General features: G+C 31.8%; 3 protein-coding genes across 5 annotated transcripts; 2 read left to right on the top strand and 1 right to left on the bottom strand.

Moving 5' to 3' along the window:
* Positions 1-279: 279 nt before the first annotated feature.
* On the bottom strand, positions 280-3,138 carry LOC105776605 (uncharacterized). Its single transcript, XM_052621916.1, has one exon. It carries the CDS (start codon positions 2,950-2,952, stop codon positions 718-720), a length of 2,235 nt encoding a protein of 744 aa, XP_052477876.1. The 5' UTR covers positions 2,953-3,138; the 3' UTR covers positions 280-717.
* Positions 3,139-7,872: 4,734 nt separating this feature from the next.
* On the top strand, positions 7,873-16,450 carry LOC105777342 (PLASMODESMATA CALLOSE-BINDING PROTEIN 5-like). 2 transcript variants are annotated; one of them, XM_052622931.1, is made up of 8 exons: positions 7,873-8,198; positions 8,470-8,505; positions 8,626-8,750; positions 9,237-9,299; positions 9,420-9,501; positions 15,285-15,893; positions 15,981-16,008; positions 16,122-16,450. In XM_052622931.1, exons 6-8 carry the CDS (start codon positions 15,557-15,559, stop codon positions 16,282-16,284), a joined length of 528 nt encoding a protein of 175 aa, XP_052478891.1. In that variant the 5' UTR covers positions 7,873-8,198; positions 8,470-8,505; positions 8,626-8,750; positions 9,237-9,299; positions 9,420-9,501; positions 15,285-15,556; the 3' UTR covers positions 16,285-16,450. The 2 variants fall into 2 exon arrangements, with proteins under 2 accessions (XP_052478891.1, XP_052478890.1); XM_052622930.1 differs by having other exon boundaries at positions 8,470-8,750.
* A 3,095-nt stretch (positions 16,451-19,545) lies between these two features.
* LOC105777338 (uncharacterized) lies at positions 19,546-22,507 on the top strand. Of its 2 annotated transcripts, none has more exons than XM_012600563.2 (7): positions 19,546-19,945; positions 20,031-20,143; positions 20,240-20,289; positions 21,211-21,444; positions 21,577-21,729; positions 21,810-21,905; positions 22,003-22,507. In XM_012600563.2, exons 1-7 carry the CDS (start codon positions 19,665-19,667, stop codon positions 22,198-22,200), a joined length of 1,125 nt encoding a protein of 374 aa, XP_012456017.1. In that variant the 5' UTR covers positions 19,546-19,664; the 3' UTR covers positions 22,201-22,507. The 2 variants fall into 2 exon arrangements, with proteins under 2 accessions (XP_012456017.1, XP_052478734.1); XM_052622774.1 differs by having other exon boundaries at positions 19,709-19,945; positions 20,036-20,143.
* The last annotated feature ends 712 nt before the right edge of the window (positions 22,508-23,219 follow it).

Below are 23,219 nucleotides of genomic sequence, written 5' to 3'. Positions count from 1 at the left end.
CCAGGCTTGAACAGGATTTTCTGCACATACTTTAACCAGTCTCGTGCATGAGATTTAGTGAATAAACATCTATACTCATCAAGTGAACCCCATGTATCCCTATAACATTAAATCAAGCTTTGGGTTTAAATCTCTGTTCAGGTACAATGTATTTTTAAGCACAATTTTTGTCTCATTTCATTGGATTACAATTTATATATATTTTAACTTTGGTTTCAGTAGTTTCCTCGATCAACTCAAATTTCTGCTAGACTAAGTCCCCCCCCCCAAATAGAAGACTAAAATTGAATCATATTTATTAGAAACCGACTAATCGAAAAAGAAACCTTTCAAACCATGTCTGCCCAAATCCCCATTGTTGACAGACTTGCTATAGTACAATAACCAGTTCATAACAAGACATATAATCCAGCGGAGTCCTCATCTAACTTATCCACTGAAGAGATAGATTGAAGCATCCATTTCGGTTCTCAGCATTTTCCAGTGAAGTCCTTAAGTAAAACAGGTAAATCAGAATTAAGTATGGACCTCTTAATATGAAACACAAAATTTCGAGAACCTAAACTATCTGCTGCTACTAACTTTGCAAATCAAATCTGCCATATGGTGAGCCAACTAGAACAAAAGCCTCCATTCGTAGATGCCGCGCATGATGCATACTGTTTAACATATAAATAAGAGTAGTTCTGCACTACATAAAAATTTACTAGACATACCTTACTGACTAGACATTCCAGATTCATTTGGAACACATTCTGGAGTACCTGCTGAAACCTTTCGGTTGCAAAGCTCTTTGAGAAGTTTAACTTCATTCTCTGCGTTAGTCAATTTGTCACTCAGAAGAGAAACTGCATCCTTGTGTGCATCGAATTTCCTTATCCACCCAGCTTCAAAATCCTTTATCTTATTCTCAATTAACAGTCTATTAAGCCTGTCTTCTTCTTCTTGTTTCAGACGCAGCTTTTCTATTTCCCTGGTGCTCAGAACTAAGCCCCCAGAACCAGTGACATCTTTGTAAAGTGGTTCATCAGGCAGGGGACAACGTGCTCTATACTCAGCAAAAGTTCTGTTTGTTTCCTTCAAAGCCTTTCTGTATCCATCTAAAAGGTTTTCCATCAAATAGAGCTCGCGCTCAAGCCTATAAACCTCCATCTGTCTCTTCTGCTGCTCTTCAAATTTGGCCTTCTGCAAATGCTCGATAAGGGTATCCCTCCGTTGCAACTCATGGAGCAACACTTGTTGGTGCATACTCGAATCTCCACAAGCCTGGTCTTTCGCAGCATACAACATTCTTGCTTTGTCCATCCAATGCTGCATTTGTTCCATGCACGTATCAAAATCAGATGACTTATCCCATTGCTCATCAGTTCTCAACCTCTTATTGCTAAGATTCAAGGAATTATGAGATATATCATTCTCATGACCAATCTCTCTCTTGTTACCATTACTCAGAAATGATGAGACAGCAGGAACTGTCCGAGCATCGACCCTGGAGACAAGGAATTCCCCTGATGAGTTATCGCGAATGTGCAAGCCAGTTGTAAAAGGGACATCGGCAGTTTCCATTCCTTCAAGAAGATTTGCCGAGTGCACAGCCTCCAAATTGTCACCTTTTGGGGAAATAGTAAAGCCTTCTTCATGCTGCTCCTCTTGTTCATCTTGTACATCCTGTTCCTCGTGATCCTCTTGTTCCTCTACATTTCCTCCTCCTCCCTCTTCCATCTCTCCTTCCTCTCCTTTTTCTTGTTTCCTTTCTTCCACCATATCAACATCACCAAGATTACACGGTCTTAAGAAATTCTCCCCACCCACATCCATATAGCTGTCTCCATCCAAATTCCACTGTACGTCTTGAGGCCCATCCCCCTTACTTTCCTCACAATCCATAGCATCCTCATCCCCCACAGCAGCCTCCTTTTCAGCATCATCTTTATTCATCAAATTATCCTGCCCACCAAGACTCAACTCAATATTATGCTCCTCCAACTGTGATCCCCCGTGAGATTCATCAACCAAATCAGCAGACGTCTTGAAATCCTCAGGAACGTTATGCTCTTCCTCTTCCTCCTTGGCCTCATAAGCATCCTTTTCTGGTTTCTCCAGCAGCAACTCTTCTTTCTGGTATTTTATCAAACACTGCATGTGCGAGGCATAGTAACAATTCCCTAATTTAGGGGCAGACGTGAGCTCTTTCTCCACCATAAACCAAATCAAACCAGCCCAATCTATCTTCTCGAAATGGCCTTCTTTAATCATTTTAGTCCAGTTCAACACCTCCGCTGGCATCATCCACGTATCCTCGTGCAAAAGCACCCAATTTGACACAAATTCCTCAAGAAAGCCTACCGATTCCTTTGACTCTTCAATATCAAGGATGCTATCCTTATCCTTATCCTTCTTCACAGATAAATTCAAAGCACGGGCTAAGTCGGCCCGGTTGACCCCAATGCGATAGCCATTAACGTAGCTACCGCGCGATTGCGGGTTGTACGTAGCGATTAACTGCGCGATCAGATCGGCTCGAAGGTTTCCATCGAAATCCAAATGAACAAAATCCCACAAACCAAGTCGCTTGAGGAGGCTTTCGTGCGAAGAAAAATCTAGGGTTTTGTTGGGGAGAAAGGGAATGGGGTTGAAGACTTCAGTCAGCATCTCGAGCTTCTTCTGGGCCTTCTTCTCTTGAGCGCGTCTCTTGGTTGCGGCCTTCTTCCGTTTAGGACCCCCGCCACGGCGAGAGCCAGTGGGGGTGGTGACATGGAGGTCGGTGTTGGGTGGAGAAGAAGGAACAGACAGATCCGGGTAGTCAGCGTTGGGTTCATCTTCGAGTAGATCTTCTTGATCATCGAGCTTGTCTTGGGATGGAAGGGTTTCAGGGAGCGATTCCTGGGGAGGGTTAGGGTTTTCGATGGGGTCTGGTTGGGATTGATCTGGACAGTCACTGGGGGAGGCCATGGGGATGAAGGTGAACTTGGGGTTGAATCAAAGATGAGATCAGAGACACAAGGTTAGGTTGGGTTGGGACTTGGGGGAATAGGAACTGGCATTACACGAGACGGAAGCGACGATTTACGACTTCTTCCCTAAACCTTTCACGCCCCTACCTTGATACAAACAAATATTATCATGTGTTAGTTAAGAAGCAATAAATAAAACTGCAGTCATTTGAAACCCATCATTTATTCCCATTTTCCAAAACCTTTTTTTAGAATAAAAAAATAGAAAAATATTTGCTCTAATATTCCTATACCAAATTCTAATATTTTCTATTTTATTTTTTTTATTTTTCACTTTTATATTAAACATTTTAATATTGTTTAGGAATATTGTTTACTTAAGGCTAGTTTGGATGGGCGGTGTGTTTACCTTCGATGAGGTTAAAAACAGCGGTGGTGGTGAGATTAGTTACTGTAGCGGTGAGATTGGATACTGTAGCGGTGAGATTAGAAACAATGGTGGAGTGTGTGTTTGGATTCAAACGCAATTGTAATTGATGAGTGAGAATAAAAATGATTATTAAGGACATCGATTAGAATTGATATATAATAGAAGTTATTTAAATTATTTAACTTTTTAAAATTATTAAAATATGTGAATTTATAAATTCATTTAATAAAATATTAAAATGTATCTTCTAATATTATAATGAATTATATAATTAATTTAAATTATTTATTAGATAATATGATAATTATTTTAATTTTTTATAGTTAAATATTTTTATAACAATGATAAATATTATTTTCACAAATAGTAACATTATACTTGGATCAAATTTTGAAGTATCTAAACGGATGATTTTTAATAATAAAAATATAGTGACATAAGACATAACAAGTTTCATTATTACTAGAAATTAGGTTATGATACAAAATGTTTTTACAAATATGGATTCATTAACCTAGTTGCAATGGTTTCCCTTAACATCGTGATTTCAACGTCACTTTCTCTGTTAGAATAACTCAATTCACCTCTGTCAAACTGGCTTAAAGAGACTGGCATGTCGGGTATATTCTCAAATTCTCGAAAATCCTCATCATTTGACCAAGCATATCTTTGAATGTAATTATGCAAAACCATTGTTGCAATAACTATTAAAACATACTTGTCGAATGAATAACTTAGAATATCTCTTAATATTGGCCATTTTTTTTCCACACTCCAAATGTTCGTTCAATCACAGAGCGTAATGAAAAATGAACATGATTAAAGATTTCTTTTTTTCCAAATACTTGATGATTACCTCGACGAAAATCAGGTAAATGATATCGTTCCCCCTATATGGACCTAGAAAACCTGCCATTTGTGGATATCCTGAATCCACAAGATAATATTTTTCTACAAAAAAGTAAAACATAATATAACGTTTAAAAATAAATTAAAAATTTTAATATTTTTTATGTAAAAAGTAATTAAAAAATTAAAGTTCAACCTAGTGGAGGGTGTGGAAACTTCAACTCTTGCTTTCTAAGTGCTTGCAAAAAAATTCTACTATCATGTGTTGTTCCTTCCCAACCAGGAAATGCAAAAATAAAGCACATGTTGAAGTCACAAAACTGCCATAATATTTTGAGTTGGTTCACCTTTCCGTCCGATATAAGGTATTTGAGAAGAAGGCGAAATGCATTCTTTTATGTGTGTTCCATCTATGGCCCCAATACAATGCTTTAAAATAAATACAAGTAATGAGATAAAAGTTAGAAATAATTTATGTTTTAAAAATATAAAGATTGTGTAAATTTTACCTTAAAGTGAGGCCAATATCTTGTATCATGTCGAATATGGTTCGGTACTTCCTCGAATTGACCTTCAATGGGTTTAATCGTGTCTATTCCCATTCGAGCAAATATATGCACATATCAGTAAAAATTCAACTAACAGTTTCCCCAGATCGTTGAAATCACTCTGTTGCATTTGAATTTGATTCTCTATTTCCAAGAATGTACAATGATAATGCTAACTTCTCCATCGCCGATACTTTCTCATTCTTTAAGCCATAATTTGTTTGCAAATCATGCAACAATCTGTGAAATATATATTTTGGCATCCTAAAACTAATCATGCAACGATCATCATGCCCATTTAATACTTCGTCCACCCACATTTGACCTGTATAATTTGAATCCATATGCTGTTGCATAGTGAAATAAGTTTCATGGTGTACCAATACACTGCTTAACACATATTCTTCCTCTTCATGATAATTGTTGTGCTCAACTTGGGTAACAATTGTGGCTATTCTTCGTTGAGCTTCTTCACTTAATTCAGAGGTATCATAATTCATATCAAAACTATTATACATATTGTTAAATTCATCCATAACCTGAAAAAGTAATCAAATGAAAATAAATTAACATTTCGTGACATTCTATACAACACAGAAACTTGATTAAAAGCATAGCATAAAAATACCAAACATAAAAAGTATCATACATTAGTTTTACATATAAAAAAGTAGTATAGTTATATTACAATAATAATTCTAAGGAGCTTATGGTGGAGGTGGTTGATGGTATGGTTGGAAGGGAAATGAGGATGTTGCTACCAAGGACGAAAATGATGCAATTGGATTTTGTTCAAGATACTCACGTCAAGCCACCAAACCCTATCATCTAGATCTAAGTTCAAAAACACTTCTCGTTTCAATTTAGATTTGGAATATTTTGGTGGCAAAATAGTACAATTCATCTTTTTTTGGAATTTCATCTCCCAAAGCACGCAAAGCATCCATTGCATTTGAAATAGTATATTGAGAGTGAGGAAAAATAATTTCATTCACTGACTTCCTTGGACTAGCCATACTCTCACACAATTTCTCACTCTGAGTAGTTAATGTATTTCTTGATGATTTTCTACTTAAACTTGATTTTTTTCCTTTACCGTGTACAGCCCCAAGTGTTTGCTTTCTTCGATTAGGAATTTCATGAGAAGGGTTTGATGGTACCTCATCAGGAGGAATACCTTCATTCTCATTACTATGTTCATCTGAATCACCAAAATCCTCATTAGGTGCATCATCTCCCATAGGAACCCCACTTGGAAGAACACCAGACGACGGTGCCCATGCGTTCTCTCTAGTGGCTACAATGCCAGCAAACATTTGCCACATTAACTCATTCAATCGTGGTTCAATTCATTTCTTCTTAAATCCTTTAAAATCAGGATTTTCCTACATAACGTGTTAAATGTTAAATGTCATACTAAGATTTTTATAATTGTAAATTATTAATTTCAATAAACTTTATGCATTAAAATAATGATAAAGTTAACACTAACTCTGTATTTTTGCATTTCACCATTCTTCAAGAGCATCAACCGCCTTTTAGATGAGCACCATCCAATACCAGAGATTCCTTAAGCAATTCCCTCCATAACCTCCATTCTTTTTTTAATGTATCCCACTTATTTTTCAATTGAGGTTTTCCATAATTTTTTTTATGTTTTTGCTCGAAAAAGAGCAATGACATTTTCCCATCCTTTTGAGTTTAGATGAGTTGTCGGTCTATTACCAAAGATTGACTTCATTCACACAAAGCTCACAAAATATCGTCGTCACTCATCATCCCAAACAGCTTTTGTTGCTAAGGTACTATCTCCCTCCACAAAATTTCGTGTCTTTACCATCTATTATTATTTTGATTTTAAATGTCAACCGACATAAAACCATAAATATATAATTAGATATAATAATATATTTTCATAAAAAATAAGAATAATACATCGCGAATGGATGAAAGCCATAAGATGAACACTAAATAAAAAATTCTCAAAGATCTATGGTAAACAATAACGAGGATATAAAAGGATAATTGATTATGACTATCTTTTCAAAATGAATAAAGACATTTTCGTTTTTTTATTGGGTTTTAGTTTTCTTGTTTGCCTTATCTTTGAAGAGCTCTAAACAGCTAAATATTTCACTATTTTTGTTCGGTTATTGAAAAAAACTTAAAAGTCGTTTTTTTAAGCAAGAAGATTATGCAATCGATTTGTTTTAAAATACATTACATATATTTTTTATTTTTAAAATACACTACATATATTTTTTATTTTTAAAATACACTACATATATTTTTATTTTAAAATACACAACATATATATTTTTTATTTTTAAAATACACTACATATATTTTTATTTTTAAAATACACAACATATATATTTTTATTTTAAAATACACTACATATATTTTTTATTTTTAAAATACACTACATATATTTTTATTTTTAAAATACACTACATATATTTTTTATTTTTAAAATACACTACATATATTTTTATTTTAAAATACACTACATATATTTTTTATTTTTAAAATACACTATATATATTTTTTATTTTAAAATACACTACATATATTTTTATTTTTAAAATACACTACATATATTTTTTATTTTTAAAAGACACTACATATATTATTTTATTTTTAAAATACACTACATATATCTTTTATTTTTAAAATACACTAAATATATATTTTTATTTTAAAATACACTACATATATATTTTATTTTAAAATACACTACATATATATTTTTATTTTTAAAATACACTACATATTTTTATTTTTAAAATACACTACATATATTTTTTATTTTTAAAATACACTACATATATATTTTTATTTTTAAAATACACTACATATATTTTTTTATTTTTAAAATACACTACATATATTTTTTATTTTTAAAATACACTACATATATTTTTTTATTTTTAAAATACACTACATATATTTTTTATTTTTAAAATACACTACATATATTTTTTTATTTTTAAAATACACTACATATATTTCTTTATTTTTAAAATACATTACATATATATATTTATTTTTAAAATACAAAATACAATGCAATTTCCCCATTCCCATCTCCCCTCTTCCATCGATTCCCCCCTTCCACCGTGCCCTCCTCCCATTTCCCATTCCCATTTCCCCTATTCCACCGTGCCCTCCTCCCATTTCCCATTCCCATTTTCCCTCTTCCATCGATTCCCCTCCTCCCATTTCCCATTCCCATTCCCATTTCCCATTCCCATTTACGGTTGCTTCTTCAAATTGAGGCAGTAGGATTGTTGACTGTTGAGTTTCTGGTTTTGCTCTGGATCAGGTGTCTTAGGTAGCTTTGTTGTGGAGTGGGAATCGAGTAAAGAAGGTTGCACAATGCATGTCTCTCCTGATCAACTTTGGCCTCATACCAAGGTTCGTTTTTTTTCTTGTTTTGTTTTTTTCCTTTTTCTTTTAAAATAATTTCCTCATACCAAGCTCTAGTTCATTGATATTTTGCTTTAGGTTAAATTGAATGCTGAGAAAGGAACTATGTTGTTAAACTAAAGTAATTAGGCCCAATGTTTTCTCCCTGTTGTTTCACGACAAAGATACTTGCATCTTTTGTTTGCTTATTATTATTCTTATAGTTTTTTTCCTTCTAATCTTTCTTACGTGTGATCTATCTCACTTTTTTTTTACCCAGATCATATGGAGATTTCTTTGTTAAAAGCACTTCTCGGTAACATTTCCTCATTTTTAAATTTGTGTTCTTTTGAGAACATTAACTCAGAACCAGTTCAGAAGTTTTACTAGAGAGCAGAAGAGATACTAAAGTTGTTGAAGCCAATTCTTAGCGCAGTTATTGATTCAGAAATTACTTCTGATAAAGTGCTTGGTAAGGCATTTGAAGGATTGCGTCTCTCTAAAGAAGAATTGAGAGAGCAATTCGAGAGCTGGCAACCCCTTTTGAGTAAAGTTTACTTTGTAAGTTACTAGTTACTTGAGTTCACATCTTCACTTAGCAATTTTAGTCCACTTATGACTGGAAAAGAAGTACCTAAGTTAAACATTTAGGCATTGACATTCACCTAATATCATGAAGCTTTGATCAATTACCCGTCTAAACGTTAATATTTTCATATGAGATGCATGTTGTAGATTATTGCTGTCATTTTACAGTTAATTCTTGTGGATGTTTTCTGCACTATGGTCTATGAACACATTTTCTTCTAATTTCTTATGGTTATTAGAACATCATCATGTTTGTCCTAAGAGATTGTTGGAATGTATAGCTTTTGGAATAAGTTTAGCCCCTAAGTGCTGATTCTTGAATGTTAGTGGAAATTATACCTAAAGCAAAATATCAATGAACTCGATTTGTTAGTGGAAATTATAGGTTGTAATGACTTTTTGGAGTCCTTTTACTTGATTTATTTTCCATTCATCTTTCTAAAGGACTTCATAATGCAGGTATTTTCAGCTTTTGGATTTGTGCATAAGATTATTACCTTTGAGAAGACAGTTGGATTTCAGGTGAATGAATTAAATCTCCTTCTTCCTAGATTGATTGGTTTGCAATTTTTATCATTTATAGCATGTTTGTAGTTTTTGATCTGTTTAATTACTTGACTAGTGTTCTTTGTTTATATATAGTCAGGGATATATAAATTGAACGGGGACTGATGCTATTGAAGTAGGGGAGACTCCAATTGACTCCTATCCTAGTTCCTTTGAGGTACTATTTTCGAGTTCCTTTCACTTTTTTTCTGTTCTAACTTTGAATCTACTGTATAATTTGATCGTTATCGGGAATAATTACATGCATTTGTTTGTGTTTTTTCTTTGCTTAAGCAAGTGTTAAAAGCCTTGGAAATTTGGTTTCTGTCCTACAAGCTTTAAGTTATAATGTTTTTGAGTTTAGATGTTTAGGTAATTTCATTGTGTATGACTTTAAATTATAGTTAGTAATAATATTACTAAATAGTGTGTAAAGCATGCTAAATTATAGGTCCAAAGATCAAAAGATAAAATGTTGCTGCCTATGGGATAAGGTCAGTATATCATTCAGAGCCAGACTACTCAAAAGAAAAGCAATAACAATAACAACAATAATAACAGTGAGTAACAGCAAACCATCTCACCTTGAAGGAAGAACAACACTTTTTAACCAACCGTCCAAATGTAGACTTCCCCTGTTAATTGAGAAAAAGGGTAAATGTTGAGCATGAGAAAATAGAAGGAAAAAACACATGATATCTCTAACTTGTTAGTTTGATTGAAGAAACAGAATATCCTAAGCTCCCACAACCAAGAACAAAGCAAAAAAGAGGGGAGAAACCAGTAAAAACGAGGGACAAACCAGTAAGAACAAGGGAGAAACCAGCAGGAACGAGGGGAGAAACTGTTGTTTTGTTCCCAAATCTGAAAACAAATAAGATTGGGAAAGAAATTAGTTGAACATCTAAGGATAAAATGGTAAATTAATAAATTAAAGTAAGGGTATTATTGTATTCTAAAATGTCTACTGCCCTACTGGAGCTTTTACCACCAATCAGCTTAAAGCTGTCTAGTGCAATAGAAACTCCTCACTGTGCTGGAAGCCAACACATCCAAAGGTTGTCCATAGTCCAGTCCAGTGCAATGAGATTGATAATAAAGGGGAAAAAATTCAACGCACTGTAGTGCGTTGGCATCCAAAGGAGCTCTTAATTTATTCTTTATTCTTTTTAAGTTAAATTTGACTAAATATTAATATTTATTAACGCATGTCAATCCACATATACTTCATGTTAATATGACACAATTTATGTTATATATCATGCGTGAATTTTCATTTAAACTGTCATGTTTAAAAATTCACCACTTTAGTTAGTATTTCTGTTAAAAATGCATAAAAACTTATTTGGCCCTCCAACTTTACAAAAAAAAATTATTTTAGTCATTCATTTAATTTTGTCTCTTTTACCTCTTAAACTAGCACTATTTGTCAAATCACCAAAAAACGAATGAAAATTTTAATATAAACTTTGCTAATGTGACATACACGTGGATGCCACATCAACAATTAATTATTTTTAAAAATTTTAAAAAATCATAACAAAATTAATAAATATAAAAATATTTTTATTTTTTATTTTTTAAAATTAAATACATGGACTACCACATGAATGTCTCTACATGTATGCCATGTCAGCAAAGTTAACAGACATTAACTTTTCCAGTCATATTGGAGTGATTTAACAAACAATACAAATTAAATGAAGACCTAAAATGTCTTTTTTTTTTGTAAAGTTAGAGGCCAAATAAGTTATTATGCTTTAAAAGCAACATTTCAACTCCTTTTGAAAGTTTGATAGTTAAACCTAACACTTTTTAAAAAGTTTAGAGTTAAATTTAGTTTAAAAAAAGAGTAATGGTCAAATTGACAAAAGGTGTAAATGTTACGGGCTAAATTTATCTATATTTATATTATTTATCAATATATGTTATTTTTGAGGATGCAGTTTTTTTAACTACCTTGACATTCATAAGTCTTGAATTCATGATGATATTAAATCATTAAGCTAATATGTGACATGCATGTTAAGAAAAAAATCCTGCAAAATATATGAAGAATATAAGTGTGGAGTTAAAAGATTAAGGCCTCCTTTGGTTTGGCTTTTAATGCTAGTGAGGTGCAATTGGGGTAAATAACTGCTACCAACCTCACTGTTATGTTGTTTGGTTTAGCATGACAATTCAGTGAAAATGCATTTCCAACACGTTGATGTGCTGAAAATCAGCTGGAGATTTCAGTAGCAATTAAAATTCACTAGGGCAGTTGGTATTTTTAACAGGCAAAAATACTCATACTTTTATTTATTATTTTACCATTTTATCTTTGAAAGTTAAACTAATTTTTTTCTCAATCTTATCTTTTTTATTTTATAATAAAATATTAAAAGATACATTTTAATATTTTATTAAATTAATTTATAAATTCACATATTTTAATAATTTTATAAAAGTAAAATAATTTAAAAACTTCATTATATATCAATTCTAATCTGATGTCTTTAATAGTCATTTTTCATTCTCACATCGCTGCTACAGCTGCGTTTGAATCCAAACACACACTCCACCATTGTTTCTAATCTCATTGCTACAGTATTCAATCTTATCGCTATAGTAACTAATCTCACCGTCACCGCTGTTTTTAACCTCACCGGAGGTAAACACACCGCCCATCCAAACTAAGCCTAAATTTAACTTAAGTATTTATTTACCCGTTAATCCAACAGGAGAATTAAAAAAAAAAACCATTTGTTCCTCCCTTCTTCCCATCCAAAATTTTCTCAAATCTTGCGAGAGAAAAGTCGGTTGGGATTAGGTTCATTGAGAAGAGGTTAACACTAAATACAAATTATAAAGAGAGAGAATTTTTCAAGTGCCCAAAACCCAACCTCATAGATTTTGTTTCTACACTCTATAATAATAGAATGGTTACGTTTGTTGTAATATTTACTATTTTTTTATGAAATAATATTTTAGTATTTCTTTGAGTTAATTGATATTACAAGTTAATTCAATCCAGAGTAACGCTTTGTGTAAATAAAACCTTAATAGACACTAAATTATGACACATTGGACTCCTAATAATTATTTGGTGGTAAAAAATGTTCACTCAGAAAATTTTCTCTGGGGTTCAAGTCGCCAACCTAATGTAAGGGTGGCTCCCTATTCAACATGATATGTGTGCAGGACTGATGTGAGATTCTAAAAAATTTAGAAGTTTTTATAGTTAGATAGTGGTTTTTCTTCCTTTTTTATTTAAAAGAAATTACAAGGTTTAAATAATTTTTTAAACAATAAACTATTTAAGTATCCATAAATTCATCTAAATATTATATACTAAAAACAAATTTTAATATCTTTATTATAAATATTTGATTAAGCTTGATGTCAGGAGTTAAGTAATATTAATTTGATAATTAATTTTATAAAACATTCATCTCTTAAAAACTGAGTCAAATAATAGTAAAATACAAAGGTAATTATGTAATTTAATTTAAACATAAAAAATTATCCATTTTCTATAAAAGAAATCACTCTTTTAAAAAGGATATTCTTGAAAAGTTTTTTCTTAAATACCATGATCATGAAAATATATTTTTTAAAAATAATATATTATATTTTATAAAAGAATTTGTCCGCTTTATAAAAAATCCTATTCTTTTAGAAAATTACCACCCTCGAAAAAATAGCTCTTTTTTTTTTTTTAAATTTCATTACTCTCTCCTTTTTAGGTTACGATAAATATATCTATACCTCCAATTAAATTAAATCACTAGAAGTTGTGAATCGATTAAATTTTAGTTATTTTCAATAGAGAGTGTTTTTGCCCTTTTCATATTTTTATATAAAAACAACGCGATAAATTTTATATATAAAAAATCGAAAATGATAAGCAAATAAGAATTATTTATCACTTAATTGAGAATACTTTCAATTAATTTAGTTTTATTTTAACATTATAATATCATATAAAGATTTTACATTTAAAATTTAATTTTATTTATAATACAGTGAAATATTTTAAAATTAAAGATAATATGAAGAATAACCTTTTTTTATAATTTAAATTTTATATTTTCAAACAATTTAATTATATTTCTTATTTCATTGTAAGTAATATATCAAATATTTTACCTCGTATGATGGCCTGATGGTCAAGGGTGTTCATTGCCTCATATGTGACCTGGATTCGAGTTGCGCTAATCACGTTTGTTATTCGGACTTTATCCTGTCATTGGCAACTAAAACAAGACGTGGAGTACGGTAAAATGGGTTAGAAATTGGAACCAATATTCCATTATTAATTTCAGGTCTAATTCAATTAATTAAATGAAATTAGATTAGATTACATGTCATCCACTATGTGGGCGTAAACTTCTTAGATATATATTATTAATTAATTTTTTTACCTGTCCAACGCATAGGCTGATTATATGTTTTAATGAAAATAATAATAATTTTGTGTAATTATTTTCAACATGTATACCATTATTAAAGATAAATGTTAATTTTTTTCAATTGAGTTTGAGTCATGTTATCTTTGTGTAATAATAATTTTGTGTAATTATTTTCAACACAAACCAACATGACTCAAACTCTATAATTAATACCTATACTATAGATTTGTTACTTTGTAAAGGAATACATTTTAATTATTTTTCAATTGAATTTGAATGATCCGTGCCATCAACTCAATATGACACTTAAATATAGTATAGATATTAACTATAGAAATAAAATCAACTCAAGTTTGTTTCACTCCCACTGTGTCGATAATTTAATTGATGGTTAAATTACATTATTAGTCTTTATACTATCTCGTAAGTTTTAAATTAATCCGTATACTTTACTTTGTTCATTTTATCCCTTGCATTTTTGAAATTTGAAATTTCAATATTGACCAAGCAATAGCCATTAAGGTCTAGTTTTTCCAAATTTTTATGTGTAAATATATTATCATATGAATAATGCCATGTTATTTTTCTATTTTCATATATTACTAAAAAATAACTAATGGATTTATTGATTTTGTTTGCATCAACATTGAAATTTCAAAATTAGAAAAATATAGAAACTAAGATTAATTAAATTAGAGAACATGGAATAAATCTATAACTTTATATATAGTATAGGGCTAATAGTATAATTTAACCAAATGAATTTATTTACTACCATTAAAGTTAGGATTAAAATTTTAAATTCAAAAGCACATATTAAAATTGATCAATTTGAAAAATACAGAGACTAAAAATAATTAAATTAAAATATATAAATTAATTTTTATTGATAATAAATCAAATAATTTCATAAAAATATAATACTAGAAATTCTATTACGATGTATGTATGTATGTGAAAATCATGTATTTAGAATACAGATTTACAAATAACATTTAATTAAAAATGAAACATATGATTTAAAACTAATAATAAAAATATTTACAAAATAAAATAAAATAAAATAATTTAAATTGTGAACAAAAATAAACTTAAATAGGTAAATAATTATGATTAAGAATATTAAGTGCATTCTTATTGCTTTTTTTTTTGACTATTATTGATATTTTTCTATAGCATGAAGAGGTGGATGGTAATTGAGGCTCAAGAGCCTTTCTCCTCTCAAAATTTTTAAAATTTTCATTATATACTTATTTTTATTTTGAAAATTTTAATTAAATCCTCTCAAAATAAACTTAAATAGGTAAATAATTATGATTAAGAATACTTATTTTTTATTTTGAAAATTTTAATTAAATCCTTCAAATTTGTTTGAAATTTCTTATTAACTTATCAAAATTTTTAAAAATTTCAATTAGATACTTTAATTTTTTCTGAAAATTTTGATTAAAACCCTTGAAATTTCAAAAAATTTAGTTAGCCTTCCAAGAAAAAAACTTAATGCTAAGATTCACTAGTGATAACACATTAAAATGTCATAATCTCATATAGATAGTACTATTGATAGAATGGCGAAAGGTAACAGCAACCGCTAGCTGAGAAACGACAAGGCGCGGAAGGGTTCCTCCTGCCTTAAAAACTTTACTCTTTTCGTATCCCCAGCCCAGATCTTTCCTCTCTGCTTTGCCTTTGCCTTTTGTTTTTAGATCTCCCAACTACTTATACCCTTAAAGTGTCCCAACGGTCGCTTTTCCATCGATCTTCCCACACTTTCCCTTTTTAATTAGTATTCAATCCCCCGCACATTCCAAATCATCAACCGCCTCTCTCCCTCCTGCCATGTCCCAAAATCACTTCCTTCCTCTCTTTCTCTATCTCATTTTCGTGTCGCTGCCGCGTTCTTTGGCCCAGCATGGCGGCGAAACGGTGGTCACGGAGCTTTGGTGTGTCGCAAAGAACAACGCCGACGACGCGGCGCTTCAGGGAGCGCTGGACTGGGCTTGCGGTCCTGGCGGAACGGACTGCAGCCGGATCCAGCAAGGCGGACCCTGTTACGACCCCTCCGATGTCCAGAAAACGGCGTCTTATGCCTTCAATGACTACTACTTGAAGCACGGCATGACTGACGATGCTTGCTCCTTCTCCAACAATGCCGCTCTCACTTCTTTAGACCCTAGTGAGTTCAGACTTCAGAGTTCCCAATAAACTCTTTCATTTCATTTGATGATGCAATGCTCATTCTATATATATATTTTTGTTTCAGGCTATGGAAATTGCAAGTTTCCTTCCAGGTAATGCTTTTGTATTAATAATTTGAATTTCGAAACTCTCAATCAATGATTGAAAGTTTAAAACAGCAATACCTACTAATTCAATTGAGTGGATGCATGTTTTTGTAATCCAGCAAGACAGTGAACAATGCAAGCATTTCTCAGTCGACAGGAACACTGGGGATGGGACCAGATACTGCAGATCTGAGTGCTTCTCATCGCAGTGCTCACTCCTGGCTAAGGCAACCGCTGATTGTTGCTTCTTTCTTTCTTAGTATTGTAAGGATCCTCTCATAAGATTAGATCGAATCGCAAGTTTTAGTCGAATTTTTTCCTTTCTGAAGCAGAAAAGGCAAATGCTTTTTCGAAGGCAAGATGTGTTTATTTGAACTTTTGAGTTGGATTGCATATATATGTTTAATTTCGTCGACTTATTAATGCATCTTTCTGCAAGTGTTTTCCAGCTGCCTTGGTTTGTTATTTTCACTAAGAAAACCACACCAAGGCAAATTACAACAAGCTTTATGATAACTTCAGACACAAAAAGAGGAATAGGAAACAAATAAAACAAGTTTGTTATTTTTGGTTTAATTCATCAATTAGTACCTGAATTATACCTTTTCCCCGTCTTGTATTTAAACTTTCTTTTTCTCGAGGTGATACATTCGTTAGTCCAATTGTTAATTTTATTTAAAACAGAAGTTTAACCCATAATTGGTATCTAAATTATGTATTTTTTTTTTCATTTTGACCCAAACATTATTTTTTTGGTTACAAGTGACACTTAAACTATTTTTTCCCCAAGTTGATACTTTTTTAGTTCAATTGTTAGTTAAACTTTTAAATTTATTTTTAAAAATGGTAACCAATTAAAAAATAACATGTGGCAAAAAAAGAGAGAAGAAAGTATTAAATTTTCTCTTTTATTTTATTTCTTTAGAACTGGACTTATGGCCAAAGCAATCAAATCACTAGTTCTTGGTTTGGTTAAATTATTATTATTAGTTTGGTTCAACCTACCTGTATTGATTTGCAGGTTAATTGGTTCAACCCTATCTTTGAACCGGTACCCCCAATCGATTTCAGGTCCAATTGGTCGTTTCAATTCAATTTAAAAAACATTGGTTTTGGACAATGAAATAACTTTTTCGATCTCGTCAAGTTGAGCGTGTAGGCGATGAAGTACGAAAATAGGATTAATCATCACCATCTCAATTTCAAGAGGGCAAATTTTGAGCATCACCATACATTATAAAAGAAGAAAGAAAAAAAAGGATAAAAAATAAAAAAAGAATAAAAAATTGCTTATACAGTTTGTATAATGTGGCAAATTATTATTGGTGGGTTTTTTTGTACAGATATAACATTTTGTATAAAATAAACAACAAAAGAATAGTTTAGATGCCAAAATGAGAAAAAATACATAGTTTTAGGTATCAATGTATAGGTTAAGCCTTTTTAAAAAATAGATTTAATGGTTTAACTAACGGAGATACCAAGTTGGGAAAAGAATAGTTTAAATTCCATTTATGATTTAAAAAAAGTTTAGATACTAAAATAGAGAAAAACAATATAATTTAGTATCAATTTATGAATTAAGCTGTTATTTTAAAAAAATAATGAATGAAAATAAAAATTATTAAAAGTCATGCATGAAAATGAAAATTTGAAGATGATAAATGTAAATTTAAAGATAATGTATGGAAATGGAATATTAACAAAATTATGAATGGTTAATGTAACCTCAAAGATCATTAATGAAAATGAAATATTGAATAAAAATTACGTATCATTGATGCTTTTTTTGTCCCTTTGAAAGGAAGTTAATTAATTTATTGTATGATTATATAATTCGAGGAAAAAAATAATAAACATTCTTCATAAGTGGTGAAAGAGAAGTTCTATTAACACAACAAAAGTTTTAGCTTCAACATTAATAAAACATTATGATACGTTGACAATTGACTCTGTTACAACTTAAGCATGAAATATCTGGAGTGATTGCAAACACTTAATATGATAAGGAAATAACCTCAAATATTCTAAAGTGGCGAGTAAAAATCAACAAAAAAACTGAGTATCCCTTAAACTGGAGAGGATGACAAAATTATCCCTAAAATCATTTGCATAAGCAAGACTACATGCATAAGCAAAACTAAAAAACGTGTTACAAGAGCATACAAACCTTCTAAAAATGAAAACTTATTAAAGAATGAAAAACAAAAGAAAAACATATAAAACATAATACAACATAGGTCCAAATTGACTCGTGAAATAATTTATTATTTTGAAATACTCTCAAAATAGAAATATATTAAGAAGTTGACGAAGAGTCACCCACTTTCTAAAAGAAGTGATGGATGGAGTTTTAGCAATAACATACAAATTTGAATAGATTTGCAAATTGTAAAAAGAGAACACGTGGATGAAAGAGTTGATTAGTGAAAGGGTGGAAAAAATGGGTAGTGCCAATTTTCGAGGTGAGCAAAATAAAAAAAAGAGAGAAACAAACCACTTAAAAGAAAATGTTCTCGATTTAATTGTCAAGATCCGAGTCATTCAACAAATTAATAAAAACAATACCATAAAAAGATAATGGCACCAGTGGCCCATGTATTTTAAGGTATGTTCTAAAATGTCTAATTTGATTTTTGAAGTTTAATTTTGTTAATTAACCTGGAATTTAACACTATTATTTTATTGTGACCCTAGCAAAATAGTGATATGTGGCATTTTTCATTAAAGGTTAAAAATTAAATTGTACAATTTTTTATTAACTAAAATAGAAGAAAAGGATAAAAATTTAAAAATATTTTCCCGAAAAATTTTCTCAAAAATCTTAAAAAACCCAATTTCTCATAAAATCCCTATACTTAAGTAGAAGAAAAACCCCGAAATTAAAAACTTTCAAGAAATTTAAATTCTCCACGTTCATATCCCTCTTGTCCTCTATTGGAAGAAAAAATGTAGAAAATGAAAAGAAAAAACCCAAACCTCTATTTTCATTATCATCTTGTATTTGTTCAACCATAAAAACCCATAAAACATAAAATGAAAAATCAAAAGCCCTAATTCCATTCGGCAACAACAAATCCACCGAAGAAAACAATGGTGTCCATAAGCAAGGCCACCATCAATGATGCAAACTTGCAACTTGCAACTTGCTTTTCCTTCTCCAGAATTACCAAATGAAGTAGTATTTTTACCACACCCACTCATGGCCTTAGCTTCTTTTCGTGGCCAAGGACTACAATTACGTCCTTGCCAAGATGGAAGACGGAACCAACGAGTGCCACGGCCACATCATCTCTCTCGCCGTCAAGCTTGGCCTTGTCATTAAGCTTATGAATGTGCTACATCAGCAAAGAAAAGTGACGGTGTTTTGAAACTTTAAGTACCACATTAAAACAAACCCCAAAATGCAGGGGTCATTGATGTCATTATCCATATAAATTATCAAGGAAGAAAGAACAAATATTATAGGGGAAACAAAGCAAGCAGATAAACTTTGATGTCTTATCATCCACGTGGAGTTATGCAATAGGCTGAGAAGATTCAGGCTAAGAAAAGAAAATGCAAAACTGCTTCTGGTCTCAAATCTCACTCACATTGAAACAGAATCCTGATAGATTACAGATTTGTAACCTTCATTCCAAGTGTTTGCTGATCATCTACAAATGGCGCTGTGGGCAACTTCTTGTTCGTCTTCTGAGAAGCTTTTCCTCGCATCTTCAGCTGCAACAAGAAGAAAGATGGGAAGCAGAAGAAGAGATTTAGTTCATGTTGGGATGACAGACCAGGCTGAGACGGAGACTATATCAATAGCCTACAAGGAGGGAGATCGTGAAAGGCCTAAATGGGCAGATGAGACCCCTTTCTCTCGCCTTGTTGAAGCTCTCATTTCATTTAAGCCCTTTTACTCCCTGCTTAAGCTTGGTGCCCGACAAGTCCTTATCAGGTTCCTTCCTTTCTTTCTTTTTTCGTGTCTGTGTGTTTTTGATGTATATGTCTATACGAAATAATGGAATACAATATTCCGACAGTACAGCGGAGAGGAACAACATTCCATGGAGGGAGATGACGAAGGAGATTCTGGAATCGGATGTCTATAAGGAGCTCAACACCATTCAGAACACCTCTCTTCAATACCCTGATTGTATGATCTTCTTTTAATGATTTATGAAACCTTGGGATTTATTGGTTTATTTTTAAGGTATTCAGTCCAAATTAAAAGCTATATAATTGTGTACAGATTATCTGAGTCCTTTTCATGCATATGACGAGGGCAATCTTTCATGGCTGGTAAGTATCCAATTTAGCTTTCCCCTGTTTTTATTTTTAATGCTTTCACCCTGTATTTAATTTGCAATCACCAAATTCCAAAAACTATAATCTAATATTTAAACAAATTAGTCTCGAATTATTAAATGTATCAATTTAGTCCCTATATCATTAAAAAGAATATAATAAGACCAAATTACAATAGACTTAACATTTACGGTTTAAAAGAGTTAATATTTTTAAGGCTTTTATCGCTTTGTAATAAAATATTTTGTTTCAATTGAGTTGCAATAACTTTCAAGACATTTTTATATAATAAATGTTACATATGTTACAACTTGGACTTATTTAAACTTTTTATTAGTATAGGGACTAAATTGATCTATTTAATAGTGAAGGGATTAATTTAATTCAGTCCCTATAATACAAGGATCTATCAGGTAATTTAACCCATACAGAAGTTTATGAATACTTGTTTATAGGATTTAGGGTTAAGTTCTTGGACTATCAATCCAGAAATGGCCCAAGATTGTTCAATCTCCAAATGGGTTAAAACACGGGTTAACTATGGGTCAAGTATGGCTGATTACTGGAGTTAATTCCAGCATACATCCCCAAACTATGCCCGGATTCTAAATCAGTCCCCATACTTCAAAAGTTTTAATTGAGTCCCCAAAGAATAAGTGAATCAAATCTTTCTATCAATCTCGTTATTAGCTTGGGCGTTAAATACCAGCTCAAATATGACATGAAACATATTTAAAACATATGGATCAAATTACAAATAGAAAAACACTAGTGTAAAGATTGACAAACAGTCTTATTGAATCATTGATATAATTTGTCCATGAAAAATACATAATTATGATAGCCGATTCATTTCTTAGGAGCTTAATCTTTCAATATAGTTTGGCCGTACAAATTAAAAATAGTGTATGGCAGGCAGCAGCTGAAGCGGAGGTGGCAACCATGTCTATGACAAGACGAGCTATTCCATATGCTCCATCAAATGAGGAAGCAACTCAAGAAATGCGTGGGAATTGGGTTCAAGCAATCAAACAACATCACATGAAGCATTCGGGAAATGTCACGATTCAAAATATTGTAGACATTGGATGTTCTGTTGGTGTGAGTACAAGATTTCTTGCCGACGAGTTTCCTTCGGCTAAAGTCACTGTAAGTGCTATATGACACATCTTCCTTCACCACCATGGATTTGATGCAAGTATATAAATCACCACAACACAACACGTTTTTACAATCCCTAACATATATAATATATATGCTGATCGGATCTACTGCATGCAGGGACTGGATTTGTCACCCTACTTCCTTTCAGTAGCTCAATATAAGGAAAAGAAAAGACCCCCTCGAAAGAACCCCATCAGATGGATACATGCAGCCGGGGAAAACACTGGCTTGCCATCCAAATCCTTCGATCTTGTTTCTTTTTCTTATGTGGTATGGCCTTTTCTTCAGCCTGCTTAAGTCATTCCTTTTAAACAGCTTGTTAAAAGCTTGTTGGGGATGTTTGTCTGCAGTTCCATGAATGTCCTGAAAGAGCAATAATAGCTTTAGTGAATGAAGCATTCCGATTGCTTAGACCTGGAGGCACACTTGCTATAACCGACCAGGCGGTAACATACTACAACCTAACTTGTTTACAAATAAATACCTTCATTTCTGCTTCTATACGTACAACTCATTCTCATTTGAACTTTGTTGCTTTTGCAGCCCAAGTCTAAGATCCTTCAGGAACTGTCTCCAGCTCTTTTCACATTAATGAAGAGTACGGAACCATTCTTGAACGAATACTACCTCACTGATCTGGAAGAAAGATTGAGAGAAGCTGGCTTTGTCAATATGAAAACATTGCTTACTGATCCCAGGCACATGACCATGACTGCAACCGTGCCTCATCAGAATGTTTGAGTATTTTCCATTGAGAAGGAAAGCATTTATGAGTTCAAACTTCGAACCGAAAACCTTTGAAGACCTTTCTAGTGTCATCATGAATTTTAGTCTCATTGGGAGACTCTACTGTGAAGAAATTGAGGGTGTGGTGAAGACCAAATGATGTTCAGGTTTCTTTTTTTTCTGATGTTCAGTACTGGGTAACCACACAAAGAATGATAGCTAACTAGTTACACCATAAGAAATCCATTGTTTTAGCTGTATAACTTGCTTAAAATATGAAATGCTTTAAAATGGTTGGAGATTTACTCTGACCTTGTTTTGACTTTTTGACTTGATTACAAACCTGCATATATCTCATTGGCTCTGCAAACTGAGAAGACTGGAAAGGTGCCATTGAACAAAGAGTCATGCCTGATAAATTAAAGCAAACTTACTGTCCATAGGGTTAGTCTTTTTTTTTTTTTCAAAGAATTTAGTTGAGTGAATTCAATAATTAATTTTTCGTATTTTATAGGTTCATTAAGGGATAAACGTTGACCATGAATTTTAAATTGCTCTATACTCGAAAGAGAATCAAACCTTCGACTATTTATTAAGGTAGGAGAGATTCTTATCATCTCATTTAACTCAGTAGTTAAAATTCTTTAATTTTACAAACTTGTTAAAATATTTTTTTGGTATTTCTTATTTCTTTTTTACTATGCACTAAATTATGTGTTACCTTTTTAATTTTGTTTTTGCAGTTTGAAAATTTTACTTATTGAGAATTAAAATGTCACTTGATTTAGTGATACCAATAAAATCACGAAAAAGTCAAAATATTATTATAATATACTTGTATATAACTAGGATAAATGTCATTTACTTTGGAAAAAAGTACCCACTAAAATATTTTTTTATAACAACAAATAGCTATCACTAGGGATTTAAATTGCGGTCATGATCCGCGTTTCGATCGTTATGCGTTTATCATGATTCTTGAACATAACGGATGCTATTGCGGTCATTATGGTATCGCGGTCGTGAATTTTTTA

The sequence above is a fragment of the Gossypium raimondii genome, chromosome 10, assembly GCF_025698545.1.
Source record: "Gossypium raimondii isolate GPD5lz chromosome 10, ASM2569854v1, whole genome shotgun sequence".
Classification (NCBI taxonomy): domain Eukaryota; kingdom Viridiplantae; phylum Streptophyta; class Magnoliopsida; order Malvales; family Malvaceae; genus Gossypium; species Gossypium raimondii.
The sequence above is the reverse complement of the archived record's forward strand: the minus strand, read 5'-3'. Positions and strand labels throughout refer to the sequence as shown.